This window comes from Phyllostomus discolor, chromosome 2 (assembly GCF_004126475.2).
Source record: "Phyllostomus discolor isolate MPI-MPIP mPhyDis1 chromosome 2, mPhyDis1.pri.v3, whole genome shotgun sequence".
NCBI classification, from domain to species: domain Eukaryota; kingdom Metazoa; phylum Chordata; class Mammalia; order Chiroptera; family Phyllostomidae; genus Phyllostomus; species Phyllostomus discolor.
In genome coordinates this window covers 174,396,542-174,413,724 of record NC_040904.2, presented here as the reverse complement: position 1 = coordinate 174,413,724, position 17,183 = coordinate 174,396,542, and the positions used below count along the sequence as shown (strand labels likewise).

The following is a 17,183-nucleotide window of genomic DNA, read 5'->3' as shown; positions in this document are numbered from 1 at the left end:
GACATGGTTGCATGAAGAGATGAGCTGTGTGTGCCCATGCTGCCATCTTGACTGAAAGTCTATTAAGCATATTTTCTAACTTTTAACAGCCCTCCATGGGAAGGTGACTTGGTTATTACCAGTCAGAACAAGGAATTAATAGATTTCAAATGTTAATGGCATACAGAAGCATTATCAGTAGTTTATTACACTGCAGTTATATGTAATTAAAGAAAACTTATAGTTTCAGGGTAGTCCTAACTTTCTTGGTAATAATGATGATTTAGTCAAATGTTGCTAATTGAAAATCATGAATTAGAATAGATTTTTATTTTTGAAATATTTTCTTTCAAAAATATTGATGGGATTGGCATAAGAAATTAATTAAAACATAGATTGATAGCTTATTTAATAAAATCAACAAATGAGTTCTTTTGCAAATCTCCAGATATCCAAAGATTTATGAATGTGAAACAACATGTTAGGCTTTGAATTTTAAAATATACCTTATGCCCTGGAGTACATGGCTCCATTGATTGAGTTGGTTGGAGTGGCGTTCCATGAACCAAAGTGTTGAGGATTCAATTGGATCAAGGCACAAGTCTGGGTTGCAGGGTCAGTTCCTGATTGGGGCAGGTAGGAGAGGCAATCAGTTGATGTTTCTCTCTCACAATGATGTTTCTCTCCCTTTCTTCCTCCCTCCTCCCCCCCCCCCCCAAAAAAAAATCAATGAGCATCTCCTCTGCTGAGGTTAAAAAAGAAATGAATACGATGCCCTTTATAAAAATGATTTATAATATGGTTCCTAAACCTGGCTAAACCCATGTCACTTGCAGTGATTTTATAATGCAAAATAGCAAGTTTGGTACCAATAATAAATAGGCTCCTTCGGATGAAGCTTTGACTCTATTTTTTTTTAAGGCTTCTCTTATAATCCTGATTTGCATCTAATTTTGGGAACCATAATTTAGAACAATAATTTTCAGAGAGAATAAAGCAAACCTTAATGCTGTCTTATTTATGACTCTTAGGAGCAATGTCCCTTTGGAAGAATTGCATTCTAAGAAATCATGGGACTTTGGACTTGGCAAGGTAATGTACATCTTACATTATCTTTCTAATTAATTCAGTTATATTATCATTTCATATTTTAGTATTTGCAGTTTAATTTGATTTAAGGTTAGTTTTTATCAAAACCTTCTTTGTAGGTTCTGCTTAAAAAATATTTTCATACTCTGAGGCAATTATAGCTTAGATCTAGAAATAAAATTAACACATCTTCAGAAACTGTAATGTGCTTTATTTGAGACAGACCAATATAGGTACACTTAAAATTATTTTGATATCCTAGAAAATTTCTTACAAGACGGAAATGCTTTAAGTTTCAATGTGCTACAGGGGAACATGTTGATACATTTAGGAATACTGAAACCTCCATAAATGTTGGTTATGGAAGCTGTAACCCTTGCTTGTAATTAGGGTATGTGATTGTTTTAAGTCCAGGCATTGTGCTGGGAGTTTTATGTATGTTAGTCTATAAGAGCCTGATCCTGTAAAGCATTCACAGCAAAAGAAATTCAAGCTCAGAGAGATTAAATAACTAATTCAAAGTCACACACTTGAGCCAGGATTCAAACTCTTGTCATCTGACTCTGAATTTTTAACTCTACTAGTTGTTTTCTGCTTTAATCTTCAATAAATATGAATTGAGTCAATTATGAATTCATTTAATAGGTATTTATTGAGCGTTTTCTATGTTCTAGTCACTGGATATAGAGGTGAGAAAACAAAGTTGTAGTTCTCATGAAGCTTTTATTCTGTTAAGCACTAGCCTCTGAAAGGTGCAGAGATGAAAGGATATGGAACCTATCTTTAAGAAGTTATAATCTAGTAGCTTCAGAAAGAGAAAAAAATTAAATGCATTTTAATGAAGTGCTCCAATTGGAGTTTGTACAAAAGTGAGTGGGAGCCTGGTAAAAGGCACTTCTCAATTTCATGGGTAGTTGGAGGAAGATATAATAGAGGAGAAAACTTTTCATGTGGGTATTAATTAATAATCTCACCAAATGGACAAAATGCTTTCATCCTATGAAGAAGGAACAACACTAATAGAAACTGAGATGTTAAAGAGTTAGAAACTGCAAGTAATTTGTTTAATTTTAGTTACTGTTATTGCTACTACTGTAGTATAAATTTCAAGGGGTAGGGGGGTGGCAAATAATTTTGGACAATATAAAGGGCCAGGTCATAAAAGACCTTCTATGACACATAATAGTTTAATTTCCTATCACTAAACAGAAAAAAGGCCCCTGAAAAATTTTTAGTAGAGGAGTAAGATGACATTGGAGTATTACAAAGTCATATCTTATCAACAATGAGATGAGATTTGAGAAGTGGCAAGACTGAAGGCAGGGTCAAAAATAATGAGGGCTTGAACTTGACCAGTTGCAGAAAGGATAGAAATGAGGGAAGAGCAATACAAATATTTTGAAGATGCATATTTGATAGGAATTGATGATTAGTTTAAGGGAGAAGGGAAAAAAACTGAAGACTTGGATTTATGATTTGGGGGAACAAATGGGTTGTGACGGGATGGTGCCAATCACCAAGACTGAAAACCCAGGAGGAGGCTGTAGGTAAGGTAAACTGTTTACTGACATTCATGTACCATACTTGATAGGATAAAGCTGTCACTATGAAATGGCTGCCTAGCCAAGAAAACATATTTCCTAATCTTCTATCCAAGTGCTGCCTTTTAGCTAGATCTCCATAATGTAATGTTACCAGAAGTGAGATGCAGCTTTTCAAAAATTGTAAGAAGTGAGGATTCCTTTTCCAACATTATGCTTTTAGTGGCTAGAGGGCAGTGAAGCCCTAAGGGATATTTGGAGCCACAAGATGGGAGGGACTGGGTCTCTAACTCACTAGTGGAAAAGAAAGATTCATCTAAATGAGTCTTGTTTTTTTTTTGTTTGTTTGTTTTTCTTTTAAATGTATCCATCCGCTCTGTATCTTTTGATGGGAGGGTTGAGACCATTTACATTTAAAGTAATTATTGATAGGTATGGACTTACTGGCATTTTGTTCCTTGTTTTCTGGTTGTTTTGTAATTCCTTGGGTACTTTTTTCTTGCTCTCTTTTTGTTTTGTTGATTTTCCATAGTGGTATGCTTTAGATTTCTTTTTACCTCTTGTGTATCTACTATAGATTTTTGCTTTGTGGTTAGCGTGAGGCTTATATAAAAACAACATATTTATAGCAGTCTATTTTAAGTTGGTGATACTTAAGCATATGTATTCTAAAGCTCTACATTTTTATTCCCCCACATATTATGTTTTGATGTCACAACTTATATCTCTTTATCTTGTGTATCTATTAATAAATTATTGTAGTTATTTTTATTACTTTTGTCTTTCAACCTTCATACTAGCTTTATAAATGATTAACCCACCACTTTTACAACATTAGAGTATTTTAAATTTTACAATATATTTACCTTTACTAGTGATATTTATACGTTTATATATTTTCCGATTACTAATTTGTGCCCTATTCTCTTGGCTTAAGGAAGTCCCTTTAACATTTCTTGTGAAATCAGTCTAGTGGTGATGAACTCCTTTAGTTTTTGCTTCTCTTGGAACCTCTGTATCTCTCTTTCTGTTCTGATGGACAGTTTGGCCAATAGAGTATTCATGTTTAGCAGTTGCTTCCTTTAGCATTTTGAATGTATCACGTCATTGCCTTCTGGCCTGGAAGGTGTCTGGTGAAAAACTGCTTATAGTCCTTTGAGGAATCACTTGTACATAACAAGTTGATTTTCACTGGCTGCTTTTAAGATTATCTTCTTATCTTTAACTTTTGATAATTTAAGCATAATGTGTTTGGTGAGGGCTTCTTTGGATTTATATTACATAACACTTTGTAGGCCCCATGGATCTGGGTGTCTGTTTTCTTTCCTAGGTTAGGGAAGTTTTCAGTCATAATTTCTTCACATAAGTTTTCTGGCCCTTTCCCTCCTTTTCCTTTTGGGATCCCTATAATGTGAATGTTGGGCTACTTAGTATTGGTCCATAAGTGCTGTATGGTATATTCACTTTTTTTCTTTTTGCTCCTCTGATTGGATAAATATCACTGCCATGTATTTAAGTTTGATGAACCTTTCCGCAGCTTCATCTAGTCTTCTGTTGACCCTTCTGTTGCATTTTTCAGTTTAATAATTACATTCTTTACTATGTGATTTCTGTTTGGTGCTCTCTCATATTTTCTGTCTCTGTTAAAAATCTCACTTTGTTCATGTGTTGTTCTCTTAACCTGTGTGAACATCTTTATTTTGAACTTTTATCAGATAAATAACTTTATTTTGTTCTTTTGTTGGGAACATGTTCTTATATTTCTTCATTTTCCTTGACTTGCTTCGTTAGTTTCTATGCACTAGGTGAAACAGCCACCTCACCTAAAAGGATTGGGTCTGTGTAGGAAATAAACTTTATATTTCAACCCTGCCCTACCTCTTGGTGGTCTCTCAAAGCTTTGTGATTGTCCAGGCAACCTACTTTATTTTTAGTGGCTTTTTGTAGTTTAGGGTATGTCAATACCTCCCAGTGGGGAGCATCCTAAGTAGCACCCAGACTCAGTCTGATTGGAAACTGGCCCCTCAGGCACATACAGAAATCTGTTTGTAAGTATACGAATATACTCTGACATGGGCAGTTCTATCTGCTTCCTCTCCTTTGAGTCCTGATGTGATAGCCAGTTAAGAACTGCTTCATTGTTTGCTGCTATCCCATTGAACCTGTGAACACAAGCTATGCTGACCACCAGAGTCAGGCCGTCAACAGATGTGTCTTCTGGGAAACAGCCACAAAAGCTGGATGCCAGATGTGTACCCCTGTTCCTTTTTTGGTGACACTGGAGATCTAGGGAGGGCAGAGGAGAGCATGAAGAGGGTACCCACTGGCCTTTCTGGTCTCTGGAGGGGATTGCATTTGCTCCTTAGATGTATGTTTAATTAGAAGCCTGCCTCTCAGGCCACAGGTATGAAGATATACTAATAGGCCTCTTTCACTGAATGATTGGGGGTTTGTTGCAGTTTCTGTGCTGTTCCCTGAGGGTAGCCAGTTAAGAACTCTTTCTTTGTTTCTTATAGTTCTGTGGGACTCATCAGTGCCCCATTGGCTACCAGAGTGAGGTGATCAAGGGGTGATCCATGGTCAGCAGCCACAAAAACTGGGGCACCAGACATATGCCCAAGCTCCTTTTTGGGAGATACTGGCAACCTGGAATGAGGCAGCGGGAGAGTGCAAAAATAGCTCCCAGACTCAGTGATATTTAGAGAGGATTATAGTCAGCCCTTAGATGTAAGTTTAATTAGAAGCCTGCCAGACTACAGCTGTGAAGATAAGCTAATAGGCTCCCCCCTCACACACACAGAGAAAATCAGTGGGTTGCCTCTGCTGTAGGCTTTGGGGGTGGGAAGCTATGGTGAGCCTGGATGAGCCCTTTAAGAACTATTTCTCAGTTTGCTGTAGCTTGTGGGTCTTGTGAACACAAGCTCTGTTGGCTTTCAAAGCTTGATGTTTTGGGGGCTCCTCTCGCAAGTGCATGTCTTAAAAATTTGGGTACCAGGTGTGAAGTCCAAACTATTTATTTTTCAGGGAGAAACTTGGATTTGTGGGTTCTCTCCTGATTGTGGGTTGCCATGCATAAGGTGATGTTTATGGTGAAATTGTGTCTCAGCCTCTACTACCCATTTTGATTTGTGTTTTTTCTTGTTCACTCAGTGTGTAGGAAAGAGTCTCTCAGCTAGATTTTGGGTTTTTCCAGAGGAAATTGTTTGCTGTGTAGCTGTAGATTCAGTGTGTCTGTGGGAGGAGGTGAGTTCAGGATCCTCCTACATCACCATCTTGAACTGGAACACATTTAATTTTAAAGTAGGAGAGGAAAAAGGTTCAAATATGATTGTTTAAATAGTAATTTCTTCACTGGAGAAATGACACATAGAAGAACTTCAGAGTTCAAAGGAGTGGGGGTGTCACACTAGAAAACCTGATCAAGGTAGGGAAAAAATGAAATTACACTTCTACATAAATGGCAAACAAAATGTAAGGAATGAAATTGGCTTAGCAATTAACAGATTAAATACAAAGGAGTGATTTTTCTTATCAAGATTCAAAAAATAATAAATTGAGAACAAATAATCTGTATATATTTTTCAAGAAACATGTAGAAAATAATAATTAAGGTTAAAAATAAAAAAGATAGCAAAAGATACACATTAAGAAAGTATACTGTGTAGTGTTGGAGCAAGTACAGTATGAATGCCTGTTCAGAAAAGAGGAGATACGGAGTTACTGACCCGTACCAGTTATGACATCCTGCTGGGCAGGCACCGTGAATCTTGCTATCCTCAAGAATGGGGAAATTCTTTGAACAATTCCTTTCTTCTCTTTGGGGTGCTCCTCTTTGCCTGTTTCCCTCTGTCAGCAGATCTGAAGTAAGTATAGGAGTGTGTACTAGCTGTGGAGTCTGTATAGCTTTCTTAGCTTGTGTGTGCTTGCTGCAAGTTTGGGGATTGAAATTTTTTTAAAAAGTTGAATGTACAAGACCTTAAAAATGATTGAATAGTGAGGTCAGAGAAGAGGTTCTACTGCTTAAAGTTATTTAGGGCCTCAAGTTGGTAGGGACTCTAACTGGTGGTTTCCACATTTGTAGTGGAGTATGCTGATATCAGAAAGCAGGAGGGCAAAGGAAGTAGAGGATTGTGGAGTATTTGCATGGGCCAGGATTGGCAGTGGTGTATACCACTTCTGCTCATGACCAAAGCTTAACTCACACATCCACACCAGCTCTGAGGGAGGATAGGAAATGCAGTCTGTTGTAGTTGTATGCCTAAGAGGAAAGGAAAACTGGTGTGGTTACAGCTAGACATCTTCCCCTTTATCCCGCCTATCTATCTACTGCTCTACATCCCACCAACAGGGATATGTATTTTCTGTAAGTTCATGGTACATTTGCAAACATAATTCATGTAGTAAGCGTTAAAGTTTAAGAGATTGAGCAGTGCTTCATAGCCACATTCTCTAATAAAATCTCATTTTATTAGAAATCAACAAAAAATGATGCTTAACCTTACTTATTTCTTTTAAATTAAGAAACACTCCATTTTAAAAAAGAAAAAGAATAAAAATAAGTTACAAAATGTATAGAAATGAATGGAAAATAAAACCAATGGTGTGTTCTACATAAAATTTATACCTATAAAACCTTGTATTGAAAAAACCCTGAAAATAAATAAACTGCTATTTAACTTAAGAAATGTGAAAGGGACAAGGAACATGAGTAAAGACAAAGCCAAAGGCGTTAGGATCCAGGGTGGGAGGCGAGGATGGGGAACCGCGGGGGCGGGGGATGGTGTGGAGGGGGGGAAACTACTTGAACAACAACAACAAAATTTTGAAAGGGAATAACAGAATAAATCTCCAAATTGCATAATGTCTTTGTCTTTTCCATCTGCGTTTACTATGACTATCTGAAGCCTTTTCTGTTTGCCAGTAATTAATTTCTTAGCAAGTGTTTATTCTTCTGCTTGTGTTTCTGAAGCAATTTTAATTTTATTTCATTTATTGTTCATCACAGGCTAATTTTAAAACAGATCATCTTTGTTCATTTAAAGTAATATGAAGGAAGTACTGTAGAAATGAATTGGTGGAACTAAAAGGGAACTGTAAATGTAATTGTGTATACTTGGGAGTTACTAAAATTTTGTTTTTCTTCTAGAATCTGATGGAAGAAGGGGGTTTAAATTCAATGAAAGTGATGCCAACATCTACAAAGAAAAATGGTCAGTATAACAGTAGGTGACTTTTATTCTTTTTTAAAAACTTAAATTTAATTGAAATCAGTTAAAAAAATTTGTATAGGTTTTTGCTAGCAAATATGTTTCATGGTTAACTTAGAATATACTAGTAAGACAATTGACTTTAAAATTACTTTTACTTTTTGGTAAAATATACTATACATGATCAATATATATTATATATGTACAATTTAACAAATACTAATAAAACAGATACCTTTATAGTCATTTTATAGTTTAAGAAATAATGCATAAAAGGGAAAAAGGACTCATGGACATGGACATCAATGTGGTGTTTTCTGGGGGCAGGTTTGATAAGGGTACTATGGTAATGGAAAAAAATGCAATAAAGGTTAAATTTTTTTACAAAAAGTAATGCATAACCAATGCTTCTGAAGATCTTCTCAGTTGCATTACCTATCCTGCCCTCTAGAGGTAACTATTATCCTGAATTTGATTTTTGTGATACCACACATAGACTTTTACATTGCTTGGTTTTGAACTTTCTACAAATTGAGGCAAACTCTGTTTTTCTGCAACTTGAATTGTTTTTGTTTTCCAGTAATATACAGGGTCCAGCACAAATAATGCCCCCCCTTTTTACTATAAAATCTTTTATTACAAAATCATAAGCCTGTAATTCTGTAACATAGGAATATCACACTCAAGCACACCATGTGACATTTTACGTGAAATGTTCAAATTAAAACTATAGATGACCACACTCATGTTGTTATCCTACCAACCACACTCCAGCAGGCCTTACTTCTACCAGACCCTGTATTTTCAGGTTCATCTACTTTGAAACTCCTGATTCTAGTAATTTTAATTAAGTTCACTACCATATAGCTTTCTCTCATATGAAAGTACCATACTTTATTTGTACATTGTCTGGCAACGATTATTTCGGCTGTTCTGAATATTTCACTATGATAAACAATGCTACTTTGGCAGTTCTTGGCATTTCTGTTGGCACACATGTATAAAAAGTTCCTCTAGGATATGTAGTTCTAGGAGTAGAATTGGCTAGTTCATATGATATGCACATCTTCATTTGCTCTGGGTAATGCAAAATTGTTTTCCAAAGTAGTTGTGCCAGTTTAAACTTCTGCCAGCAAGAGGTAAGAGTCCTAGCTGTTACATAGTCACACTTACACTGGGTTAGCTTTCTATCATTATTGGTGCTCTATCTCATTGTAATTTTAATATATACTTCCCTGATTATTAATTAGGTTGACTGGCTATCCACGTGTCATCTGTGAAATTCCTTTCATGGTTTTTGTACATGTTTCTTTTAGGAATTTTGGCTTTCCTTATTAAATGTGTCTTTTATATACCAGGTCTGGCACAAGTAACACCTGCTTGAATGTGGATGGTAGGGTAATGATATGGGTGTAATAATTTATAGTTTTAATTTGAACACAGATAATGCTGCACTGAAGAACTTTGTGCATATATTACTTAATTGTGGAGGTGCATTATCAGGGTAATTTCTAGGAGCAGGATTGTTGAGTCAAACGGGAAACACAGCAGGATCCTAAAATAGCATTGTTTGATTCAGTGTTGTTTTGATAAAATGTAGCTGAGATGCTGTAAGATTGTTAACTCTTGTTTTTGTTACTTAGCCTGTGGTGTAATTGGTTTAATTATGTGTTTTACTTAAAGTTGCAGAATCTCTCAACAATGTAAAGTTAGTCTTAATGTACTTTTTTTTGTAGATATTGCCAAATTCCTTGTTGTACCATTTGGCAGTTCTACCAGAAATGGTACCTTTTTTAAAAAATTTTTTGAAATTTTATTTATTTATTTTTAGAGAGGGAAGGGAGGGGGAAAGAGAGAGAGAGAGAAACATCAATGTGCGGTTGCTGGGGGCCGTGGCCTGCAACCCAGGCATGTGCCCTGACTGTGAATCGAACCTGCGATACTTTGGTTCACAGCCCATGCTCAATCCACTGAGCTGCGCCAGCCAGGTCAGAAATGGAACCTTTTATTCCACAGCCTCAACAAGAGGACTGTGGCCAAATTTAGTAATTGTTGTGAATCTTATAAAGATAGATAGAAGTTTGAGTTTGCATTCTATCTGAGTGAAGTCCAGCATTTTTAAAAAGAAATGTTCAGTGGCTATTTGCATTTCTTTTTCTGTGAACTCTCCATTTATATCTTTTTTAAAAAGATGTTATTTATTTACTTTTAGAGGGAAGGGAAGGGAGGGAGAAAGAGTGGGAGAGAAACATCAATGTGTGATTGCCTCTCCTGTGCCCTATACTGGGGACCTGGCCTGCAACCGAGTCATGTGCCTTGACTGGGAATCCAACTGGCAATCCTTTGGTTTGCAGGCCAGCACTCAGTCCACTGAGCCACACCAGCCAGGGGAGATCTAACAGTTTTTTGGTTGAGTCTTAAATATTTTCCATTTATAAAATTATGTCATCTGCAAATACAGACAGTTTTACTTCTTCCTTTCCAATGCTTATACCTTTCATTAAATTTTTTTTAAATAGCCTGATTGCTCAAGCTAGGACATCTAATACTATGTTGAATAAGAGAGGTGTAAAGTGAAGAACCCTTGTCTTGTTCCTGATCTCAGGAAGAGCTTTCAACCTTTCACCACTGAGTATGATGCTATCTGTGGGCCTGCCATATAGAGCCTTTATTAGGTAGAGAAATGTTCTTTCTATGCCTAATTTGTTAAAAGAGTTTTTATCATGAATGGATGTTGAATATTGTCAAATGCCTTTTCTTTGTCTATTGAGATGATCATATGGTTCTTTTATTCTATTAGTGTGATGAATCACAAGGGTTGATTTATGTGTGTCAGACCATTCTGGCACCCCAGGGATATATCTCACCTGGTCATGGTGAATACTACTTTTAATATGCTGTTGATTTTGGATTACTAGTGTTTCCTTGAGAACTTTTTCATCTACATCTATCAGAGATATTTGCTTATAGTTTTCTTTTTTAGTATTGTTACTTTCTGGTTTTAGTATCAGAATAATGTTGGTCTTGTAAAATGAGTTTGTAAGGGTTTCATCCTCTTTGTTCTTTTTTTTTTGAAGAGTTAAAAAGGATTGGTGTTAATTATTTACAGATGTTTAATAAAACTCACTGGTTAAGCCAGTTTGGCTCTGAGCATTTCTTTGTTGGAAGATTTTTGATTACTGATTCAATGTCCTTACTAGTAATTGCTCTAGTCAGATTTTTTATTTCTTCTTGATTCAGCCTTGGTAGACTGTATATTTCTAAGAATTTTTTGTTTTTTTCTAGGTTGTTCAGTTGTTGTTCTATATTTGTTTATAGTAGCTTCTTATGATCCTTAGAATTTCTGTGGTATCAGTGTAATTTCTTCTTGTTAAGTATATGTGTCTAATCTTTCTCAGATTTTGGTACTCAAGTTATAGTAGATGCACACAAATTTTTAAAGCTACATACATATAAAAATTAAGGCTTTTTGAAGGTTTTCTTGAAATTTGAATCTTCTGTCTCTTCTCCAACCCAATTTCACCTCGTTACTCTATTTCAGATCTGCATTGCTTCATAACTACCTTATTGAATTAATCTCCTAACTGACCTTTGTAGATAATATAAAATGCAACTTTCTTTAACATTAAAGTATGTCCTTACACTTTCCCCCCTTCTATTCCATATACTATTTTTCATCTCGTCTCCCTGGAAAATTCCTGTTTATCTTTCAGAACCAACTTTTTATAGTTGTGCTTTCTCTATGACTGTTCACCCAGTGCCTCTTTCCCTAGAGAAACACTTGGCTCATCACACTTGGCTTTCCTTTGCATTTGTACCTGCGATCACTTGTGTTGTTGCACCTCATTTTGGGACTATTTAAAAAAAACATATGTTTTTCTTTACTGTAAGATTCTGAATACTTTGAGCATTATGGCCACGTATCCCTACTAACTATTGCAGTGCCTTCCATGAAGTTTTGAAGTGCACTTACATTTTGATCTGCATTTTCTCTCTTTATTTTTTTATCTTATTATATGTTATCCATTACCATTTAGTCCCCTTATACACCATTCCCACCAGCGATCACCACACTGACACCCATGTCCACAAGTCCTTTTTCCTTTTTACTTAATCCCTCCTCACCAACCTCCCTCCCACTAGCTGTCATCTGTTCTCCATCTATGAGTCTGTCGCTGTTTTGCATGTTCAGCTTGTTCATTAGATTCCACATATGATTAAGGCTTCATTCAGCAGACGTTTGTCTTCCTCACTCATGACTCTGAGTTTACTGTGCCTATGGATTGAGTAAACTTACTGTGGGGGAATGCCCTTAGATCACGTTATTGGTGCAGTTCTACCATTCCCTTTTGTAGACTCTGCTTTCCATTCTCAGGAAGCACCTGCTCCATGGGGGTATCAGCTAAACTTATCCGTGTATTAGCTAAACTTAATTTTACCAGCAAATATCTTCTGCTTATGTATGTATTTTCTAGAGTATTAATAAATACCATTGTTCATAAACTAAACCTTTATTTTCAGTTCTTGAGTCTTCACAGAGTAGCCAGTCTTCTGGTTACTCTCCAAGGCCAACAGATAGTTGTTTCAGTTCTAGTTCAGAAATGGTAAGTTATGCTCCCCTCTTCCTCTTTTGGCTGGTTAATGTATGCGTTATTGATTTTGAATTTTTTGTGCTTCTCATAGTTAACATTCTGAAAAAAGTAATCGAGCCAATAAAGTGTGGAAATAATGGAAACAAAATGTGAAGATATTAAAAACATAGGGAAAATATAGAAGAAATAAAATGTAAATGAGCATCACATTGATAACAATGATAAATGTGTTCATTGTTTTTTAGAAAAGCCATTCTTATCAGTATGAGTGTGTGTATATGGTGAATTTGTCTTTCTTTTTTTTCCCCACTTGCAATAATTGAAAACTAAAAACAACCAAGAATACATACAAAAATAAAGGCTCAATGCTTATATGAAGAAAACTATAAAATATTATTGTAAAGTTTAATCTGAATAATTGGAGTAATACTATTTTCTGAGCGGGGATGCTGCATTTCTCTTAAATTGCATGATTAGTGGAACTCTGCTTCATTAATACTTCCATCTCCCTTCCATCTGCCTTTGTTTCTAGCTTGCTGTCCAAACCGCTCTTGCTAAAGGAAAGGCACCAATGACCTCTATGTTGCCAAATTCACTGGACACTTTTCAGTTTTTATTTCATGAGAATTCTTAGTAGTACTGGTAAAAATGATTATTTTACTTTCTTGTTTTGAAACACTTGCTCTTATGAAAGCACACCATCTCAGTTTCCTTCATACCTCTCTGAATGAATGATACTTTATTCTTTTGCCCACTTCTCTTTCTCACTTACCCCTATTTAAATGTTGTGATGCTTAGCCTTTGCTACAGGACCCTTTTCTTCTCTTAACCTACACTCCGAACTCTAGGTGATGCTGTACACTCTGATGACTTTCCTCTCTGTTCAGTGATTGTTCTCAACTTTTGACTACAGCCCAGGTCCTTATTTAGACATCCAGTTTCCGATTCGATGTATCTCTTTGGACATTTTACAAACATTTGCTTTTCTTCTTACTTTAAACTGGAATGCCCCCACCTTTTCACTTTTCCAGTCAATTCTACCTCCAAAACAAAATGCGTATTTATCTACTTTGAACAACAATAAAAATATGTGGGGGAAAATTTCTGGTGTCAGCACCCTCCCTAGTGTAAGGTACCATCATCTTATTCTTCAACTACTGCAGTTATTTCTTAAGAGATTTCTCTACTTCCAGTCTTGCCCCACTTTTTCTCTATTTAGCAATCATCATGATCTTTTGAAAACTTCAGTTAAAATAGTGTTATTTTGTATTCATTCAATGGATTTCTGTTTTACTTTGGAATCTAAAATAACAGTGGCTATAGCCCATGTGTGTTCCGACCTTGGTAACATTTCCAACTTCTAGCCTCCTTCCCCTCTCACCATACCCCACACACACTGACATTGCACTTTCCTTAGCTTATGAGTCTCTTTTCTGCCTCAGTGCATTATATATCCTGTTTCTTAGGTCTTACTCTTATTCATCCTGTACATCTTAGCTTAAATATGTCACTTTTTCTAAAAGCCCCTCCTTGGCTCCTTAATCTACATTAGTCCCCTCAGTTGTGCTCTTGAATTGCTTTATATTTGCTCTTCATAATGTATTTCTCAGTTTGCAGTCACATATACATGGGTGTGGTTGACTGGTTAATGTCATTTCCACCCAGGAGAGTGCGTGTTAGAGGGCAGCAGTCATGGCTGCTTCATTCCCATTGCAGATGCCAAATGAATATTCATTTTGTGAATAAATTTACTGAGCTTGTTTTCTCTAATTTGTGTCTAGCCAGTCTATTTCTTTTTTAAAAATTTTTATGAACTTTTATTTTTTAAAAGATTTTACTTACTTATTTTTAGAGACGGAAAGGGAGGGAGAAAGAGAGGGAGAGAAACATCAATGTGTGGTTGCTCTCACATGGCCCCCTTACTGGGGGCCTGGCCCACAACCCAGGCATGTGCCCTGACTGGGAATCAAACCAGCAACCCTTTGGTTCTCAGGCCGACGCTCTATCCACTGAGCTAAACCAGCCAGGGTTCAGTGCTGTTTCTTGAGCTTACTTTTTCTATTTTGGTGCAAGTCAACTGAGACAGATACTTTAGGGTGATTTTTATGTTAACTTTGCTTTTTTTTTCCCCAGCTGGAATAATCAATTCCTTTATATAAGATTTTCATTAAAAGAATATTTTGGTTAGCTTAGTAATTAAAATATAAATTTTTCATGAGGTTGAAACGTTTAAGCTATTAAATTGAAATCTAGAACTTTTAAAAGTTCTTAAACTTTGACATTTTATATAACAATTATAATATTGCTATTCAGTTTTTCTATTATCTATTTTATTTTCTGTTGATAATTCTCAAGTTATATTTTATGAGACTAGTCCTATAAAAGGTATAAAATAGATATTTTTTTGACTTGCTTAAGTCAGTGAGTGAATAGTAGAAGTTTTACATGTTAGCTGTTTCTTTCAAAATTGTTACTTATACTCCACTCTTTTTAAGTGGTTCAAGAGCATGTTGTATACCATTTGCTCTGTATGAAAGGAGACGATGTAGACTAGGATTATGGGTACTGATAAGAGACAAAGTTCCCACTTCTTTTTTAACTCTTGTATTTTTACTACAAGAATTATAATTGTTCTTGCTATTTTAAAAATTCATAATTCCCTTGATTTTTAACACCACACATCTAGCTTGTTTTGCGGTTTGCCAAAGTCTCTTCTGTGCTTTGAAATTTTCTGTACTATGAACTTATACTTTTAATGTGCTGAATGATTTTTTTGAAAATTTAAGCATCATTTATAACAAAATTACTAAAATTTTTTTAGCCTTCTGAAGATGAAGATCAAGCATTGCAGCAAACTGAAGATTCAAGTAGGAGATCCACCAAACCTGAAGACACAACTAATAATTTTCATTTAGAAAGGATGGCAGAATTTTCACATGATACGAGTATTAAAGACAATGCTAGAATTCATAAACAAAGTCAGTGTCTTGACCAGTTCCCAAAGAAAGATACCACAGATCAGTTGGCACAGTGTCAGAGTAATTCAGCACGCATATTACAAAGCAAAACCAGTGCTGACTGCCTCCCGTTGTATGTAAGATGTGATGCATGGGTACAGACAGAGAGTGCACCTGCAGTGAGAGACAGATTAGATGCTGCCATACAGTGTGATATAATTTCAGAATGTAAGTGTAGAAGTGACGTGTCTTCTCCTTGGAATGTGGACAGGTGCAGTGAAGATATTAAAGCAGATACCACTGGAGGGCAGGAAATCCTTAAGAACAACTAATATTCTAAAATTTCTGCCTGAGATTTAGCATTTAATGTTCAGAATTTCATTAACAAGGAATGAGAAGGTGAAGCTGAACACAAGGTGAAAATAATCAGAGGATATATTTATGGTTTGTTTTTAAAACATTTTAATATAAGTTCATGTAGGTATTTCTTTAGTAGCTTTAGTATATCAAGTTTTTATAAAATGTGTATAAATTTACTGTCTATCATTATTATGGTGATATTTATTATATGCTACTGTTTATGAATTAAAAATATGTTTAATTGCTTCCTTCCTTGTATCCTTATTTTAAAACTTAGTGCAGTGAGATATTTAACAAAATGTTTTTTCTCCCAAGATTTCAGACAGAAAATACCAAGTGCATTTTATAACCTCACTATAAGAATTTTCTTAGCTACTACCTTAAATATTTTACCCTCATTAAGAAATTCTGGCATTAATTTTTAGATAAAATATATTTTCTGTTCTGCTTGGATAACATTTTTGTGGGTGTTTGTATTCCAAGGAAAATGTTATTCTCTTCAAGTAAAAAAATATTTCAACACTTTTATAAAAGAACTGTTCAATCTTGAAAAAATGATTTATGTTTACTAATTTTAATATTGCTAAGGTTTTTTCCCATAAATATTACATTGTCATTTATAAAATTGAGGCTTTGCTTCCAACATAATATTTATTTTTGGTGTCAATATTTTAAATGTTCGTACTCTAAAGTTGTTATTTGTGTGGATATATTACAAAGTGCCCAGCAGGGGGCATCTTGATATCTAACTGAACCAAAAATAAAATTGTTAGGCATTTCTGTGCCTTTAACAAACAGGATGATTAGATATTGCAGATTCACATGCATACATGTTACTCAATAGTTTGTGCTTCAGAGGATATCTGATGCATAACGGTTTAGAAACACCAACAGCTAATGTTTAAATGGCAGCAGTCTTCAGGTTTTTAGCTAGTTTGAGGAAGTTATTTTTGCTGCCTCAGAGCACAGTGAACTTCTCAGTAATTTTCTTACAGCGTAGTAATCATCTCATGAGAGGGGTATATAATTATCTGATACACATTTATAGTTTTCAAAAGGCCAGATTTTCATCCTGATATTAAACGAAAGGCATTCCACCATGGACCAATTCCACCATTATCCTGAGCATTATTTTGCAAAACATGAAATATTATAGCAACGAAGACCAATGTATGGAAAAAGATTCTATGCTGGTGATACTAGAATAAGTTTGATCTATGAATTGTGGGTTGGCTTGAAATAAATAAACTAACTTTTCCCAAATATTGGTCTAACAGTGTTGAAAGCACATGCATTTCAGAACGTCCACACATAGTTGTATTAGTATTAACATCGTGATTTGGCAGTTAAACTTCGTAAGATGAAGAAGAATATCAGAGCTTCTTAGTGCATTGGCCATGCATGAGAGCAGGGTAAGTAAGGTGCTGTGTGGAAAAGAATTTAAACTTGCCCAGAAAG

The 17,183-nt window shown here is 35.4% G+C and overlaps 1 protein-coding gene across 1 annotated transcript in view; it reads left to right on the top strand.

Annotated features, from left to right (window-relative positions):
* C2H12orf40 (chromosome 2 C12orf40 homolog) overlaps positions 1–15,908 on the top strand; it is a 40,774-nt gene extending 24,866 nt beyond the window's left edge. The window contains exons 8-11 of the mRNA XM_036019173.1: positions 1,011–1,071; positions 7,756–7,831; positions 12,338–12,420; positions 15,230–15,908. Of these exons, the coding sequence (XP_035875066.1) occupies positions 1,011–1,071; positions 7,756–7,831; positions 12,338–12,420; positions 15,230–15,697 (688 nt within the window). The 3' untranslated portion in view covers positions 15,698–15,908. The remainder of the gene's footprint in view (positions 1–1,010; positions 1,072–7,755; positions 7,832–12,337; positions 12,421–15,229) is intronic.
* The last annotated feature ends 1,275 nt before the right edge of the window (positions 15,909–17,183 follow it).